Source organism: Emydura macquarii, unplaced genomic scaffold (genome assembly GCF_026122565.2).
Source record: "Emydura macquarii macquarii isolate MOO-44397 ecotype Brisbane River unplaced genomic scaffold, CSIRO-AGI_Emac_v2 contig_2676, whole genome shotgun sequence".
Taxonomy (NCBI): Eukaryota; Metazoa; Chordata; order Testudines; family Chelidae; genus Emydura; species Emydura macquarii.
This window is the reverse complement of record NW_027132813.1, coordinates 45228416-45246404: the sequence shown is the minus strand read 5'-3', so window position 1 is coordinate 45246404 and position 17989 is coordinate 45228416. Positions and strand designations below refer to the sequence as shown.

The window sequence follows — 17989 nt, the reverse complement described above, 5'->3', positions numbered from 1 at the left end:
CCCCCTGCTGATTAACTGGACCAGTGTGGAGGTCAGGGTGTCCGACTGGCTGAAGGCATGTACAGGGTTTCTTCAGTGCCTTTCCTGTTGATGAAGGTCACTGACCTTTGACCAGCTGGTCCTGTCCATGCTCTGGCTCTAGTTCAGCACTGTGACCCCATCCCTCAAAGCCCTGGCCAGTTTCCAGAGGATGGTCCTGGAGTTCTGTCCAGCAAAGCAATGGGTCTTTGCATATGACCTGAGCCTCTCACTAAAAGAGGATGGTTAGGCCTGATCTGTGTCAGGAACCAAGGTTTATACATTACAACTCCAGGAATTATAGAGGCTCCTTTATATAGTGCTCATAGTCCAGCCTGGAGCCTACTGGTATACACCATCCTCTGCTACCTCTGGGGGCTCCAGTATGACTGATAGCTCACTTACATTAGCCTGCAAATTCTCTCCCAATACCTGTCTGAGTAGCCAATCTTTTATCAGGATCTCCTAAGGACCTGCAAGCATTTCTGTGAGAGCAGGTCTGTGGTGGTTGCTGGAGAGAAGATATTCTCCTAGAGCTCCTTCTGCATAATCCCCATCCTTCTTCACAGGTGATGGAGGCCCATCAGTGTGCTGGAGGTGGATCCTGGCTTTTATCACCAGAATCAAAGATTTCCTGGACCATACCAGTGGGTCTGGTTGGACTTCAAAGTGCCCACCCCTTGTCTCCCTCTCTGTGTGCTCCAGAAGGTGAAGGCCACCCTTCTCTCCAACTCTCTTGCATATCTCAAGTGGCTCCTGCAGGAGGATGCTCCCTGCCTGCCTGGTTCTCCAGAGCTTGATGCTGGACCCTTGCCCTGTGAACGCCCTCAGTCGTCTCCAGCACACTATCTAATCCAGCCAATCTGCCTCTAAGTTGCATTCAGGGAACTTATCTATGCACTCATGCTGCACATTGTACGTTTATGCATCATTGTTTCTTGCCCTGATAGCAAACAGCAGGATATCCTTCCACCTAGCAAGTGTGAAAATCCCCAGTGGGATTTCAACTCTGCTCTGTTCAACTCTGCTCCCACAGCTCACTACAGATATTAGTTGGTAGCTCTTGCATGAGGTTATGAGCATGGGCTTGCATTTGGCCCGGTTCGTGGGCACATCCAACACCTGCCCTTCTGCAACAAGAGGGAGACCCTGTTGCACGCCTACCTACAGTGTGCCAGGTTGCAGCCCCATTTCCATCTCCTCCAGAATCCCCCGTTGAGGTTCTGGCTGTAGTTCTCCCCCACGTCTGTTCCTGTATACGTATCCCATCCAAGCCTCCACAAAATTGCAAGACCCCTTCATCAGCCTCTTCCTGGAACTGGACAAAATGGCCATCAGTCCAGGAGTAGGCAGCTTGACAGGGAGGTTCTACTTCCCTGTGGGTCCTACTTCCATTTTTTGGTTATCTCATATATCCACGTGGTGTTCCTTTGGATGGCATCCACCTCCTACTTGGACTTCTTTGCGGAACCTTGAGCTTTGTTTGGGGTTCTCTGGTGTGTGCCCCTGGCCAGTTCCCTCATTTTGAATTTTTGACCTGGACACCCGTTCCTGTTTTATCATTTGTTGTCCCAGAGAATCACTTGTTTTGTTGGGCTCTGTGGCCCCTCCCTCAGTTGAAGGGGGCAGGGAGATTTTTGTCCTATGTAGTCTTTGGCACATCTTTCCCAAATTCAGATAGACTGCAGGTGTATACTCTTAACTGGGTCTGTATGGTTAGGACCTCTCTAAGCAGCATTTCTGTGGTGAGAGTCCTGTGGTGAGATGCACACTACAGCATAGTTCTCCAATCCACACTTGGCCAAAGGCTGGACAGTGCTCTAGCCATCTCTCCAGTAATCAGAGAACAGCAGCCAGAGCCAGAGGCCTTTGGACAGTATCATAGGAACAACAACCAGAGCCCCATAGGGTAAGTCTACACACCAATGTAAGCCTAGGGTTAGTGAGACTCGAGTCAGCTATGAGTGTCTATGGTTAAAGATTTTCTGACCCATGCTTGAACCTACGGCTCTAGCCTCCACACTGAAGAGCACAGACCCAAGTCAAAGTAGCAATATCCCAGAATGCCTAGCCCTCCCCCCATGTCAACACTCTAGCCCTATGTATGTGTTGCATTGTGGGAAACTTCTACTGCCCACCCTGTTTCCTAGCTGTGATGGTGCTGTTGATGGGACTCAGGTGCCCGTAGGGAGCACATAAGTACATAAACGGCATAATTAGCTCTTGTGGTGGCTGTCTCAGTAGAATGACAGCAGTTTGAGAAGGCTTTATACTGAATTACCATCTAATCCAGGCTCTCCACCACTAGACTGAGTCGCACTGGCAGGAGAATGCCTCTGTGCACCTGTTCCAGGGATAATTAGGACCCAGTCGCCAGGGTTTTCAAACTGTTCAAATGAAACTTTGCAATTCTTAATTTTTAAAATGGGATGTTCAATGAACACAGTTTTCTCTGTTTGTTTATTTATCTAATTTTTGTCTGTTTCTTTTGACCTTTGACATGAAATGTAGGTTTCAGAGGAAAAACACACACACTCACACCCCAGCCTGGCTGCTGCCAGCTGTGGAACGGTGAAGAGCATCCCCAGAGATTGGGGTGCAATGTCCCTTATCCCTTTCCCCAGTGCACCCCGAGGAGGAGTGCAGAGAGGTTTTGGGGCTGACTCTCTCTCACTGCCCTGACAGTGCACACTACCTGGGTGCCCCTGGACACACAGCCCCCGGGAGGGGGGGCAAAGAGTGGAGCGGGGACCAAGCAGCTTCCCTGCAGGGAGGGAAAACAGCCAAGGTGATATGGGTCATCCCTCTCCTGCCCGTACTGAGCCGGGAGCTCTGCTGCTCCCTGTCCCTGCTGGGCAGCCGCTTAGTCCTTGCTTTGCTTTCTGGCTCCCTCTGCCTTCCCTGGGGCTGTGTGTGCAGGAGTGCTTGGGCAGAATGCCCCAAAGTCTGGCTGTGGTCTTGTGACCAGGAAGCAACTCTCTTTGCAAAAAGCTTCTTCTGTTCGGTCTCCATTGAAAACTCTGCAGGCTTTGATAGCATGCTTGCAGTCCTGGGCTCAGCAGAGAATGGGTTAATGCTGATCTGAGCTGCTGCCATTTGCAAAGGCAGGTATGGCATCTGTTTGCAAGAATGTAGTAGACTGCATCACAGATTGTTGGCATAGAGAGGACTTAGGAAGTTGCCCCAAGGAACTCTGGGACTCGAGTCAAGCTGGGGCCGCATGCACACAGGAAAGCAATAGGACTCAGACCCTAGATCCCAACTTAACACAGGCTCAGACCCTCCAGCTCTGTAGGGTCCTTGGACCCTAGGTTCGAGCCCTTGGTTAACACAATTGGTGTGTGGATGCAAGGGGATTAGGCTCAACCCTGGGCTTACACCGTTGTATAGACATATCCCAAGTTACCAAGAAAGGAGCTGCCACATAATGCATATTCACCAAATAGGCAAATTAAGGCAACAGTTCATTTGCATAAATTCCAGCTTTTTGGATTTTCAGCTTTAGTAGTGAAGAGGCCCTGGCCTCTGCACTCCCATCTGGCACGCTTTGTCCTGCTCCAACTTCTTGGCAGTTCAGCTCTAGAAAACCTGTCCTGCTAGAAGCTTCCCTGCTTGCAACAAGCTATGGAATCTAGGGGGTTGGGAGAAGAGAAGGAAGAGAAGAATGGAGGAGCTGATCTGGGCCCAAAGGTAAAGTTAAAGAACTTTATCTTTCTAGGATGGGAAAGCATAAAGTGGAACTATTCACCACAGGCCTGAATAGGAAGACAACAATGGTTTCTTCCCTGTTTCCTTTCTGCTGCTCCGCCAGTGCACAGGCACATACAGAACAGGTGAGGAGATGGGAAAAGCATTCCCTCCAATAAATGTTAATATCCAAGGCACTAGCTGAATTCAGTTTAGTTCTCTATTTTAATAGAGATGTTCTTATTTGATCTCGTCAGATTGTAGATTTTCATAGAATCATAGAAGACTAGGATTGGAAGGGACCTCAGGAGGTCATCTAGTCCAACCCCCTGCTCAAAGCAGGAACCTGCTTTGTCGGACCTGATTACCCAAATCAAGGGCATTCTCTCCCCCATTCACATGGAAGGGATTCTCCAACTCATGTGGAGCCAAATAAATTGTGTGTGAGTACCTTTAATGTGAATTGGGTTGGCCCTCAGTGAAAGTTATGTATCTACAATTTTAGCACTTCATAAAACTCCAAAAGGAGTAACTATTTCCGCCTCGTTTAGCTTAGTTCAGTTTGTCTAGCTGGGTTGTATCAGTCTTTCTTTTACTATTTGCTCCCCCGCCCCCCAAATTTCATGTCCATCCTAGAGGAGCATCATTTCAAAAGGAGAGAGCTCTATAAATCTAAACAAAATTACCTGCAGCATCTTCTGGCATGACCTGCTTATTGAGTGATAGTTTGATAGAGAATATTAAGAGAAAATACAAGACAATAAGTCCAAAACTATGATTTCAGTGGAGTGGCTGCAAGTGAATGCAAATTGCATCTGTACTCAGCAATAGAGATACAGAGCCAAATTCTTCTCTCGTTTATAAATCAAGTAAGGCATTGAACTGAGTTGCCCATGACCTGTGTTTAATTCCAGGCTCTATCATAGACTGACTCCTTATGTGACCTAGGGCAAGTAATTTGAGTTCTCTATGCCTCAATTCCCTATCTGTAATATGGGGATAACAATACTTCCTAATCCCACCTTTTGTTAGTCTTTTCTGTTTAGATTATAGGATCTTCAAGGCTGGTATTGTCTCTGTTAGGGGCTACTATAATGGAGCCCTGATCTCTCATCTAGGCAGCTTGGTACTACTCTAATGGAAATAATAATGACTGATTGACTTCATTGATATTTTCTATTAAGTTTGTCACTTGATGAGCAGGTCAAGATAAACTGATAACTATCTGTCAGTGCAGTTCAAAAACAATACATTTCTTCCATCAGAGACAGAAAATAGTTATCCATAAATCCATCATTTTATTGTAACATAACCCGGCTGAACATAGAAATAGGCTGAGACAAGCTAGAAAGAGACTGAAACCAAACCAGGGAAGTGGGTAAGAGTTGTTCACTCAGGAAACAAACCTTCCTTTCAATGCAACATCCCAAACCTTTGACGCAAGAAGGTCTGATGTCTGTATGAGCTGTATTGTCAGGTCTATTTCCTAAGTGTCCCAACCCTTTCCATCTTCTTTGGGATAATTAGGTGTAGGGATGTTTTCACAAGTATGGCTTCATAAATAGTTTCTTTAGCAAGACAATGTTAAATGTCTGTAAACTAGACTGGTCTGCAGGTGGTTGTGGATGGCAATTACTTATCTTTTTATCTTGTGGATGGCAATTACTTAGCTTCCTTACTTTTGCAAGCTGTTTCACTCTGAATTAGGGTTTACATGGAAAAGAACTGATGGTTAGACAAACGGAAGTGGTATTTGATAAACCCTTGAAGCAAGCATGATGCATGCCTAATAATTTTGCCTCTGTGCAAAAGTCTTAATTAGCATATTCCCTGCTGAAGTGAAATGGTAGAGCAATGTATGTGGGTAAGGGTAGAAGATATATACATAATACTAACTTCAGAGAACTTTGCTTGTAAGTAGTAACTTTCTTTTCTCTGTAAGCCTCATTTCTGAAGGCCTCACATGCAGAGATTTAGTGACAAAAAGGAGTGAGCTGACCCTAGAATTTTCAGAACACAAGATTTCTAATGGGTCTTGACAGTTCAAGGGCTAAAGAAGCATTTTAATCTTTTGTGCCCACCCAGTCTCCATACAAATGTAAATATCTTTCTTTAACAAATTGCCAAGAAATCTGGTTTTAATTTGTTAGCAGCAACCCCCACTCCCCACAGCTTTTTCAGAGTCAAGTCACAAGTTTGGCGGCACTTTGACGTTTTTCTCTGTCACTGTGTCATTGTTTATATGATGTCTGCTTCTGCTGTCCTCCTTTTTATGCCTGATATATTTTTCTTTAATTATTTCACTGGCTAAAAGGAATTTGGGATTACTAGACAGGATGAGAGTAGATTAGCTTTTTTCTTTCCTCAACAAGCCTTGAAGTTCCCATAGGAAATAAATAGTGTTTCCAAAACATACAGTGGTTTTTATTTTTTTTAATTAACTAAAATGATTAGGCCTAATAAAGAACATAAAGGAAATATCACAATAATAGTTGTGTGTCTTATTCGTATATGTAGTGTCCACTATAGTTATTTATGACCTTTTCTGCCTTCTATTATGGACTTATTCCAGCCTTAGGGAGTTTACTTTACTCCTAATAGCAAAAGGCTCTCTAGTTCCCACAGAGTCATTCAGAGACTGACTCATATGCCTTATGTTAATTGTTCAGCTCTCAAAATACAGCATTTACAGGGTGTGGCTCCAAGGGGAACATCTACTGTACTTATAGGGCATGTTCAGAAGTGTTTCACATATACATCATTTTGTTTTTTATTTTTAATGCCTTAACCCTTTTCTGTCACTATTTATGGGAGAAAACATTTTGTTTTGAAAACAAAATAAAAAGGTCTAAAATGGTATAATAATCTATCAGGATTTCACCTCTGAGCTATTAATTTCAAACCAGGCTCAGGTCACAAGTGAAATGTTTCTTGTCTCATTGTTTCTCTGGGACCTTTTATCCTCATTCCAAAACCAGCACACAGTCCAGATAAGTATCATTCTCTGTATATGAGGATCCAGGTTAGAATGGAGGTTCGTTGGCTGACATATTGAGTATGTACAGCACCCGTCTACAGTATTCCTTTGTCTGCTTTGTGCTCTCAGGTTTCTAAGTACTCTTCACCAGCTATTTACTGCCCCCACAAAAGCACCTAATGGACAGGTGGCCACAGCTCAGTTGGCCCCCTTTTGGCAATCTCAGCAGAGGAGTGAATGAGATTTGATGCCGTGCTACCTCAGCGCCCTTAGAGTTAATCCTTCCAGGGCAGAGTGGAAGCCTATTGGTTTAGTGGAAACACTGCTGCTATCCAGGCTCTAATTGTTCTTTGGCTAAATAGGACTTTAGTCTCTAGGACTGTCATCCAGAAATTACTGGGTGAGGTTCATTGGTCTGTGTTGTGCAGGAGATCAGACCAGATGATTATAAAAGTCATTTCTTGCCTTAAAATATATCTGTGAAATTCACTTTAAAATTAAAAAATAAAACCCAAACCAGCTCCCCCTCATACACGCCCCTTGCAGGGTTCCCCTTCCTGATAATTCACAACATTATGGGAATGCATCACATCAAATGAGGGGAAAAGTTGGGGCAGGTATTTATGATTCATGTTAAAATAATTTGGTTTGATTTTGAGATTGAAGTTACGTATGTATATGCCTGCATTTACTTTGTGTGTGCATTACTGCAAATATACATGGAGAGTCGGTGCACTGTCTGGCTCCAGATGGCTGTGGGGAAACTGTTGATGCACTCAAAATTGTTCATAGAATTTACATCTGAAAATCAGGCTCATAACATCTGCACTTCTTTTTAACTACCCAAGTGGCAAGATATCTTCCCCCACCCTTCCTCTGTTCTCTACTCACAAAACAGGAAACTGTTTCCACTGAGTCATTTCATTGGGGAGAGAGGTGAGGTTTGGCCCCCTCCCAGAGATGGAACAATGCTAGTCGCTCAAAGCCGTCAAGTTCCCAAATTATGTCACAGGCACTGGTCATGTACACATTGGCCTTGTGCCTCCACGGTCCCTCTTGGCTTTCCTCTGTGCTCGCTGGCTGCCTGGTAGTATAACTGCCCCCTGCTGGGCTCACAGTGCAGTGCAGGAGGCAAAGAGACAATTCCCACCGATCCCCCCCAGGCCATTTCTCTTCTTCCCCACTATATTGCTCTGCCAAGTTTTTATCCCTTCTGTACACGGCCCCAAAAGATTATACTGATGTAAAGTGTATGGGAGTTAGCAGTGAGGTCAGCAAACAGCCTAACTCTAATAAAATTAGTTCATTGTGAAAGGAAATGCTCACAGCTTGAGGAGAAGAAGAGCATTTCCCTTTTTTTTTCCCCATCTCCAAATTATATAAAACCATGGTACCGCTGTTAGTTGAGACCAGAAAGAATCCCCCTGTGGTCTCTTGAATGGCCAACCACGTCAAACCCTGATCATCAAAATGCTAGTATTAAAAGTTTTAACCCTTGCCTTCTTAAATAAAGTAAGTAATACTCTTTGTATCATTTTTAGTAAACATGGAAAATTATGGGAATTCTTCAGAGAATAAGGGTATAGACCACTGCGCCACTCAGTCTCTTCAGAAAAAAAAACTGACGAACACACTGTCTGCAACAGAGATTCCTGGCATTTGTCAGTGTTTGAGCCACAAGGATGTCAGATATTTGCCAATGGTTTCCTCAGATGGTTTGGAATCTACATCCTTTACATTACAGTCTTGTTTGTTTGTGGGATATCTTAATGTACAAAATATGTGTACTGGGAGTCTGAGAGGGGAGCAAACTGACTAAGGAGTCCCAGATACTACAAAATTAAAAATACTTTTATTCTGAGCTGCTTCACTAGGCTGTTCAGATTAAACATAATAAAGAACATCTGTAAGTCATGGCGTTAGCAGCCGAGTTTTATTTTCAATAATTGCAGCTTAATGGCTCACATTTTAAACCTGTGTTTTCTTTTGGAGCAGAAACAAAAACTTTTCAGTGGGCCCTCTGAATATTTTGCTGAATCTACTGAAAACGAAAAGTGTAAGATTCCTCCGACTCAACAGATAAAGCAAGACATCTTGCAAAAGATGTATGTCTACTTCTTTTTTTTCTTTTTGTAAGATGTTAAATATATGATTTGACAATGAGTAATGCTGTCTGGCTTACCTAGTAAAATGTCAAGTAATGTGCACCCTTTACATATAGGATTACTGTAGGCTAGTAAAAATAGACAGACAACTGACTGTGAATAAGCATATAAAAACACCCATTGTCATTTTGTAGAATACCAGATATAGCCTAGAAATTACAACCCACTTATATCCTTCATAGCTAGAGCCTTGCACTGATACAAAATTTGTATCTGCATCCAAGACATGATCTGCAAAAATGATCTGCGGATATCCACAGATGCAGAAATCTATGGATATAAAGCGGATATTCGAGGATTTGCAGGGCTCTACTCATAACAATAGGCAGAACCAAAACAGTTTTCCTTTAAAGAAAATTTGAGCCAAAATAAATATATGTGATGTTTGAATCTGGTGGAAAACATTTTTTTAAAAGATTCTCCCCTCTGCCCCACTGCCCCCATGTGTGAGTCTGCAACATACAGCTCTGGAAATAATGGCCTAGATCTTTGGCTGTTGTCGAGGAGAGCACAATGCAACTGGATGGGGAAGAGGGTCAGGACATAATTTTCTTTAAGACTGCTTTGTGCTCCCCCAATCCTGGGCCAGCTGTGTGTCAGACTGGTCCCTCGGTGCAAGTTAGAGAAGCCAATGGCCCTAAAGGGTTATTACAGCAGCTGAGGATCAGTGGATTGCAATGAGTCCTGACAGTGACCCCTTTAATCCTAGCTACATCCGCTGTGCTAGTTGCAGAGAGGGGATTGGGATGGGAGCTGCTATGCTGGCTCTACATCACTGGAAGGTTCCCCATTTCTGAACTGATCCTCCCAGGGCTGGATATACTGGCTTTAGGGCTGTTTTGGATCAGCAGAAAGCAGTTTCAGCGTGGGAGAATCTGTGCTGAGATCTTAGACTTTAAATTCCACACATGCGGCTTCTCTACTTCTGCATAATGTTAATCTTCCAGCCTATGTGAAGTTTAGATTTTTGTGTAACATGTACAGTTGAACAGTGTTTATGTACTGACACTCCATCAGGTCTCTTGTAATTTCATTTTCCTTTAATACCTTTTGGAATAGCATCCACTTATATTACCTAAGTCCTTCTCCAGATGAACAGGCTTGATATCAGCTGGTGGTTAAATTTTAGTACTACTTTGAAACATACCAGGAGAAATTCTAGAGAAACATTCTAAATTAGATTACAAACTAACTCTCCCTCTTTCTCTCTCTGCGTGTTGTGCATATGTATGTATGTATATGGTTTGAAACCATATAGGCATATTTTGAAGCACTTCTTTATCTAGCCAGTTTGGGAAGGAATTCAATATATTTATGCAGTATTGACCCTTAACATCTGTAATGAATCTAACTCTGCCTGTTGGAATAAAATTTGAACTCCTTCACAGCTTAGTCATTAATATACAGGATTCCCTAGTGCAGTGGAAAATCAGATGGATAGTGCATGATATTGTCCACACTAGATAAACATTACTGCTTGTCAAGATGATATACAGGACAGCTTTTTCCAAATTAATAATGGGGTTGTCCTAGTCATCTTTCAGAATTTGTAAAATGGGCTGTAAAAAGCAGTAATGATTCTTTATTATTAAAAACAAAATACTTTTTTATTACAGTATGGAAAGGACAAAAACAAGGAACAGTAACATGAGCAAACCTCAAACCAACAAGGACACAATGCAAGTGTATCTTGGCTCAGTGGACTCGGAGGCAGGGAGCAGGAAGAAGGAACATCAAGCGCCTTCCGATCCTCAGTCTGAAGTAAAATGTAGGAGTATAGGACAACTAAAGGTTGGCATAAATACAGCTGAGCGCAACTTGGAGCTTCCTGCCTTAAAACTGGAAAATCATGTTAATCAGAGACAGCCAGATGATGCTAGCAGCCAGCAAAAACTTCACTCTGTGGAGTGGTTAAAGATTAGACTTCTAAGCAGGAACCCTTCATGTAGCTGTGAGTCAGCACTGCCAGATCCAAAGGAAAGTCAAAGAGTGACTAAAACACAGAATCAACGGAAGAGTCTTGCTTCAGAGGAAAAGTTAGACCATTGCAAGAAAGTGTCTTCTGAATAGGATCATTTAATCCCCACAGACATAGAAAGGAAAAAGAGCCACTCTGATTGTTTAGGGCCACCTTCAGAGGACAGGTCCCTACTAAATCCCAAGCTGTTTTCTAAAAAAGACTTGGCAAAAACCATGTCTGATGAAGAGTCACTTACTTTGGGAAAAATTCCCCCAAGACCTGTGTTCATAAAACATAATATACCAGTAATACAGACAAACCAAAATGAGGCAGCCACAACCACTGAAGAATTATCCTTAATGCCTCTATCCTCTTATTTAAAACTTAACTCCAAGCCTTCAGAGAAACTTATCCAAAAAAGAAAGAAAGAGGGAGAAGATGGGCCCAGAAAGTTAAAACTACGGAGGCTTAAAAAGTCATGATGTATTAAATATTACCAAGGTGAGGTCAGTTATGCAACCAGATTTGTATTCAGTAGACACTAAGTTTTTAGGAAGCAATTCAGAATAAAGAGAAGTGATTTAAATGCAGAAAATTAAACATCGTATCTATATCACTAAATTTTCTAATGATGAAACTGATTTGCTAAATGCCTTAATCATTTGAGGTTCAACAGAAGCACATTTGATTTTTGCCTGTCAGCGTTAAGATATTTAAGTATTGAGCAAAACAAGGATGTGGTGTTGTTATATAATGAATGAATATTCCATACATAAAATGTTAACATTTAAAGCTAGACATTCTATAGGAATGTGTTTTGATACTACTAATAAATCAGCATCTGAAGATCTGATGATAGAAAAAGCTAAAGAAACTTCCACTGTTGTCAATTAACTGGTACAGATTCTCCATTTTTCTGCTGACTACTACACTTAATGTTTTATTCATTGATAGAAGCTCATCCTTTAGGCTTTTAGGGGGGGAAATACTTGGTTAATTCATCTGGTCTTTGAAATCTTGTAAAACAAATAAATACTAAAGAAAAAATGCCCTAGTATTTTCAAATAACACTTTAGCTAGATTAAAAATATGTGCAACAGTCATCTTGGGCCTGATATTTTAGCAGGGACTCAACATAAATGCCATTTGCGCATGTGTAGCTTTTATATGCACACATTTTTTCTAGCACTAACTGTGCACAGAGGTGGTAGAATTTTCATATGCATTCTCCATTGGAAGAAATGAAGTTTGTATGTGCAAAGCCCATCACCTTCATTGCAGGAGTTATTGTTGGGGAAAGTGCATAACAGCTGTGTACATTCATATTTACATGCACACACATTAAAAATTAGACACTATTTGGGCTTGTGGGCCACTTACTGTAGCTTTCTTTTGTGTATTTGGGTTTAAGCTAAATCTGTAGTATTTGATTATTATCAATATGATATTGGGGTTAATTCCTAATGTCATGTCTTTTTTAGTACTGCTTTTATGACTTGTGTACTTCATTTCATGTACAAATTAACTCATTATTTCATCTTCCTAAAATGGATACAATAAAATTGCAAGAAATTTCATTTGTGATCAGTCTTAAAATTTACATGACCTCTGAAACTACAGCATTATGGAGCCAGTCCCACAAACTCCTACTACTTGGCACAAAGCTTACTAAGGCCTGGTCTACACTGGCAATGGAGGTTGATGTCATGCCACTTACGTCGAGCCCCTAAAGTATGCGTCTCCACTGGCATGTAAGTTCTGTTGATTTAAAGTGCAGTAAAAGTCAACCTAATAAAATCACCTCTGCAAGTGGCATAGCGCTGAATTCAAATTCCATGGGTTAAATTTGCATCAGTGTAGGCAGAGCGCAACATAAATCGACACCATTGGCCTCCGGGAGGTATCCAATAATGCCCCATTGTGACCACTCTGGACATTCACGCTCTGCTGTAACATGGCCACGTACACAGGAAATAGCTTCTCCCCTCAAGCCTGGGAAATTTTGAATTTCCATTTCCAGTTTAAATAGCATGGAGAAAGTTTTGTACCTGAACTGCTTATGGCGATTGCATGGCCGAAACGCCAGCAAAAGAAATTTAGATATATATGAGAAGATATCTCATGGCATGTTGGAGAAGGGGCACAACAGGAATGCGCAGCCATGCCATGTTAAGATCAAAGAGCTGAGGCAGGCTTATCAGAAAACTAGGGAAGCTAACAGCCATTCTGGCTCCTCGCCCAAAACATGCGAGGAGCTGCATGCAGTTCTCATTGGGGACCCTACCACTGTGCCACCACACAGCATCAATACCTCTGAAGAATCCCAGTCCAGGATGAATGAGGAGGACTCTGTGGACAAGGAGGAGAGCAGGGTGCACGAGAGCAGGGTATCCATTCTTCCTGAGAGCCAGGACCTGATGGTTACCCCAGAGCAGTCCAGCCATACACAAGACAGCAGGACTCATCGAGAAGCAGGGGAAGGTACATCTGGTGAGTGTGTGTGGCAAATCTTTTTTTTTTGCGGTTATGTCCCCAGTCCAGCTTCTTAAAAGGAGTTTGTGTTTTTGAGGGGAGTGTCTTATTGGGTGGTGGCAAACTTCAGTGGAGGGTTACTCCTGGAACAGACTGTTTATGTGCAGAGGTATGCTCTGAGAATCCTCTGGATATCTCAAGGAAACATTCATGTAGGTAATCTGTTAACCTTTGTAGAAGGTTTCTGGGGAGGGCAGCCTTATTTCTTCCACCATGGTAGGATACTTCTCTCTTCGAGTGATTGCTCATATGCATTCCAATTTAGGTGTGTGCACGCCCCGTGCACAGATTCCTGGAACCTTTTTTCCCTTAGCATGCCTGCAGGGCCGGGCAGCGGCCCCTGGAGTGCCGCGCTTATGTCGCGGTATATAGAGCGCTCCAGCCCCACGGGTCCCCAGTTCCTTCTTTCCGCCTCTGACGGTTGCTGGAACTTCTGCCCCTTGCTATTGCAAGCAGCAGTCCTTAGCCTCTTCGCTCTCGTTAGAGTTCTAGATTTGTTAGTTAGTTAGTTTGTTATTCAAAAACAGTTAATTAGTAGTAGTTGTATTGTCAGGTGCCCTTAGGGGCTTCTGCAGGAGCCATGCCGGGCTCCGCTGGCTTCAAGAGCTGTTCCCTGTGCTCCAAGCAATTCGCAGTGAGTGATCCTCATGACCGCTGCCTCTGTTTTCTGGGAGAGCAGCACCGCAAAGAAAAATGTAGGATCTGCAAATCCTTCAAGCCCCGTACCCAAAAAGAAAGGGACGCAAGGCTGAAGATGCTGCTCATGGAGTCTGCGCTCCGTCTGGCATCCGAGCCGTCGAGATCCCCGGCACCGAGTGGACGCTCGGTGCAAAGCGCACTGCCGGCACCGACATCGGCACCGAAGTCTTTGGTACCAAAGAAGACGAAGCGGTTCGGCACCACCTCCATGGACTCCTCCCTGCAACCAGTGAAGCAGGGAGAAGGACAGGAGATACCCCAACCATGTGCCATGGAGGTTTCTCCAGCACCGGTGTCTCCTCGTAGGGAGCCTCCCCCGACTCCTGGGGGCGGGGGAGTGCCCCTGCAAGGGCCGTCGATGCTGGAGGTGTTCATCGCGGCAAGGGCCCTCATGACCTTGCCCACGCCTCCGTCCCCCCCTCGGCCGAGGGGCATGGGACTTGCATCTCGGGGCAAACCCGCGCTGGGTAGCCCCGGTGGGTGGAGGAAGCAACGCTCCCAATCCTCACCCAGACGGCCACAGAGGGTGGAGAGTGCATCCCCTCCGAGCTCCGACTCACGGTCGTCGAGCGCCTCGGCATCGTGGCACCGGGGGCGGTCAAGAGGCCCTAAGAGCTGGTGCAGGAGTGTCAGCGCAAACTCCAACACCTCCTGCAGCTCGGACTCGAGCTCTCCGGTGCGGGGGAAGTCGTGGCGCTGCAACCGCTCGCCAGTAGGCAGTTCGGTGGCATCAAGCAGTGACGTCCTGGAGGCTCCCCTCGCCTCGGCACCAACTGCAGCGGCACCGTCCATTCCAGCACCGACTGCAGTACAGACGATGCCAGGACCGATAACGATGCCGGCTTCTACAGCGGCATCACACGTCTCCCTGGCATGGTCCACACCATCGATGCCCCCAGCTCCATTGGGGACCCAGGCACCGACGGGCCAGATCTTGGCGCCTCCAGGGTTTCCGGCACCAGTGCTACCGGCACTGGCACAGCCGGCACCAATGTATTAGGCACAGCCGGCACCAATGTATTTGGCACCGAGGCTACCAGCACCGGCGACTACGGCACTGACCACCTCGGCACCGGGCTTCGCGGCACCAGGAAAACCAGCGCGTTCCCGTTCAGCCTCAACGGCACGCAGCTGCAGGAGCCGTCACTCCTGATCTCGTAGTGGGAAGCGTCGCTACAAACGGTCGGGAGCAGATGCAGGAGGTCCACCAGTTCCTCCAGTCGGTCTTCATCCAGAAGGCACCGCAGGCATCAGCACCGGTCCTCCTCTTCTTCCCAGAGTCGCTCCCCACCGAAAAGTCGCAAGAGACGGTCTGCAGGCTCAGCAGTTACCTATGCCAGGGTGGCTGCAAGGGCCATGGCATTGGCTGTACTGGGGACCTTGGACCGTGCAGCCGAGACAGGGTGCTGAGTCTCTCCACTCGGGTGTGGTGCAGCGTCCACCTCCTCCAACACAACTGCCTCCACAAATCCCCTCTGATAGGGAGTCAGACCCGAAGGAAGGTCCCTCCACAGATGAAGGGACTTCCAGGGACCATAATACGCCCCTTTTCGATTTCCGGGCGCACCAAGATCTCCTTAAGTGGGTAGCTACCAACTTGGGGTTACCGCTTAAGGAGATGTCGGAGGAGGATGATGATGCCCTCTTTGGCCCTTCGGGGTCCTCAGGCCCTTCTCAAGTGGCCCTCCCCATCCATGAGAGGGTAATGAAGATTGTTAAGGCCCTTTGGCAATCACCTTCCTCTGTTCCCCCAACATCGAAGAGAACAGAAAGGAAGTATTATGTGCCGAAGGAAAACTTTGAGTTCCTGTATAATCATCCCCTCCCAGGGACTCTAGTTGTGTATGCGGCGAACCAGAGAGATTGCTAAGGGGGTCGGGGAGTACTCCCAAGGATAAGGAGGGGAAGAAATTAGATCTCTTTGGCCGCAAGGTTTATTCGACGGCCGCTTTACAATTAAGGGTGGCAAACCATCAGGCCCTCCTGGGGAAATACAACCAGAACCTGTGGGTCTCGATGCAGCGTCTGATCTCAGCGCTTCCCCCTGATCAAGCTGCAGACCTGGCCACGTTGGCACAGGAGGGAGAGACAGTGGCCCAAGCAGCTCTGCAGTCCGCCAGTGATGCGGCAGATACCGCAGGCAGGGCGATGGCGTCCGCCATCGTCCTGCGCCGCTGTTCCTGGCTGCAAGCATCGGAGTTGTCAGTAGAGGTCCAGCAAGCCATCCAGGACTTCCCCTTTGAAGGTTCCGGCCTCTTTTTGGAGAGGACGGATGATAAGTTGCATGCCCTCAAAGACTCAAGGGCTACCCTGAGGTCCTTAGGGCTATACACCCCTCAAGCGTCGAGACGCCAATCTCGCCCCCAGCCACAACGGCAGCCACCTCCCCCGCCAAGACCAGCTCCTCGGGCCGCTCAGCAAAAGGTGGGGCGGGAGCGCTTTAGAGGGCCTAACTGCCGTGAACGGCAGGGCTCTTCAGCGTGGGCGCAACATGACGGCAAAACCGGAAGTAGCAGCGGTAATAAACGCTTTTGACAGCGACTACAAGGGTGGCGCTCTTCCTTTTCCCCGGGAGCCTGACCGACCCTTTGAAAGCAGGCTTCGGCCTTACTATCATGCTTGGGAAGCAATCACTACAGACCGTTGGGTCGTGGGGGTGGTTCTCAGGGGCTATGCCCTCCAACTCACTTCTTTTCCCCCGGACGCCCCTCCCACCCTGTCCCCTATCGGGGACCCTGCGCATAAGCAACTCCTCATACAGGAGGTCCACTCACTCCTGAAGCTCGGTGCGATTGAGGAGGTCCCGTGGATGGAAAGGGGAAGGGGATTTTACTCTAGATACTTCCTGATCCCCAAGGCCAAAGGCGGCCTGAGACCTATCCTGGACCTCCGTCGTCTGAATAGATATATCAGACGTATCAGGTTCTGTATGGTTTCCCTAGCCTTCATAATTCCAGCCCTAGATCCAGGGGACTGGTACGCGGCCCTCGATTTAAAGGACGCCTACTTCCACATCTCCATTTTACCAGGGCATAGGAGGTTCCTGAGATTCACGATAGAGGGAGGCCACTACCAATTTGCGGCCCTCCCATTTGGCCTCTCCTCAGCCCCGAGGGTCTTCACCAAGTGTACGGCTGTAGTGGCGGCCTACTTGCGCCGCAAGGGGGTACAGATCTTCCCCTACCTGGATGACTGGCTCATCAAGGGCAGATCCAGGAATCACGTGCAGAACAGCCTGGAACTGGCTTGCGCCACATGCACCAGACTGGGGCTGCTCATCAATGAGCAAAAGTCCACACTTGCCCCAGTGCAGTGCATTGACTTTATAGGGGCTACCCTGGATGCCGCACAGGCCAGAGCCTTCCTGCCATGACCGCGTTTCAAGGCAATGGGATCCATTATCGCGGAGCTGCATAGGTCCCCCATGACGACAGCCAGGCACTGCCTACAGCTGTTGGGACATATGGCAGCCTCTACTTACGTGGTAAGGCTGGCTCGTCTCAAGCTAAGGCCCTTACAGGCATGGTTAGCTTCGGTCTACGTACCTTCCAGGTGGTCATGGTTCCCCCACAGGTGCTGTCCTCTCTCTGTTGGTGGAGGAACCTGAGTGAGGTGCTCAAGGGAGTCCCGTTCAGAGACCTGGCTCCATCTGTGACCCTTATCACGGACGCCTCGGATGTGGGATGGGGAGCCCACATCAGCAGCGACCTGGGCACCCAAGGGTTGTGGTCACCGATGGAGAGAGCTCTACATATCAACGTTCGCGAGCTCAAAGCAGTCCGTTTGGACTGCAAGACCTTCCTCAGACTCCTGAAGGACAGGGAAGTACAGGTCCTCACGGACAATACCGCAGCCATGTTCTACATGAACAGGCAGGGGGGAGCGCGTTCCTCGGTCTTGTGCCAGGAGGCTACAGGTCTATGGGAATTTGCCGTGAGGCACGACTTTCAT

General features: G+C 46.4%; 1 protein-coding gene across 1 annotated transcript in view; it reads left to right on the top strand.

Annotated features, from left to right (window-relative positions):
* Positions 1-12372, top strand: part of SLX4IP (SLX4 interacting protein) — a 113646-nt gene extending 101274 nt beyond the window's left edge. Inside the window, 2 exon segments of the mRNA XM_067564675.1 lie at positions 8678-8787; positions 10464-12372. Coding sequence (XP_067420776.1) covers positions 8678-8787; positions 10464-11289 — 936 coding nt within the window. The 3' untranslated portion in view covers positions 11290-12372.
* The last annotated feature ends 5617 nt before the right edge of the window (positions 12373-17989 follow it).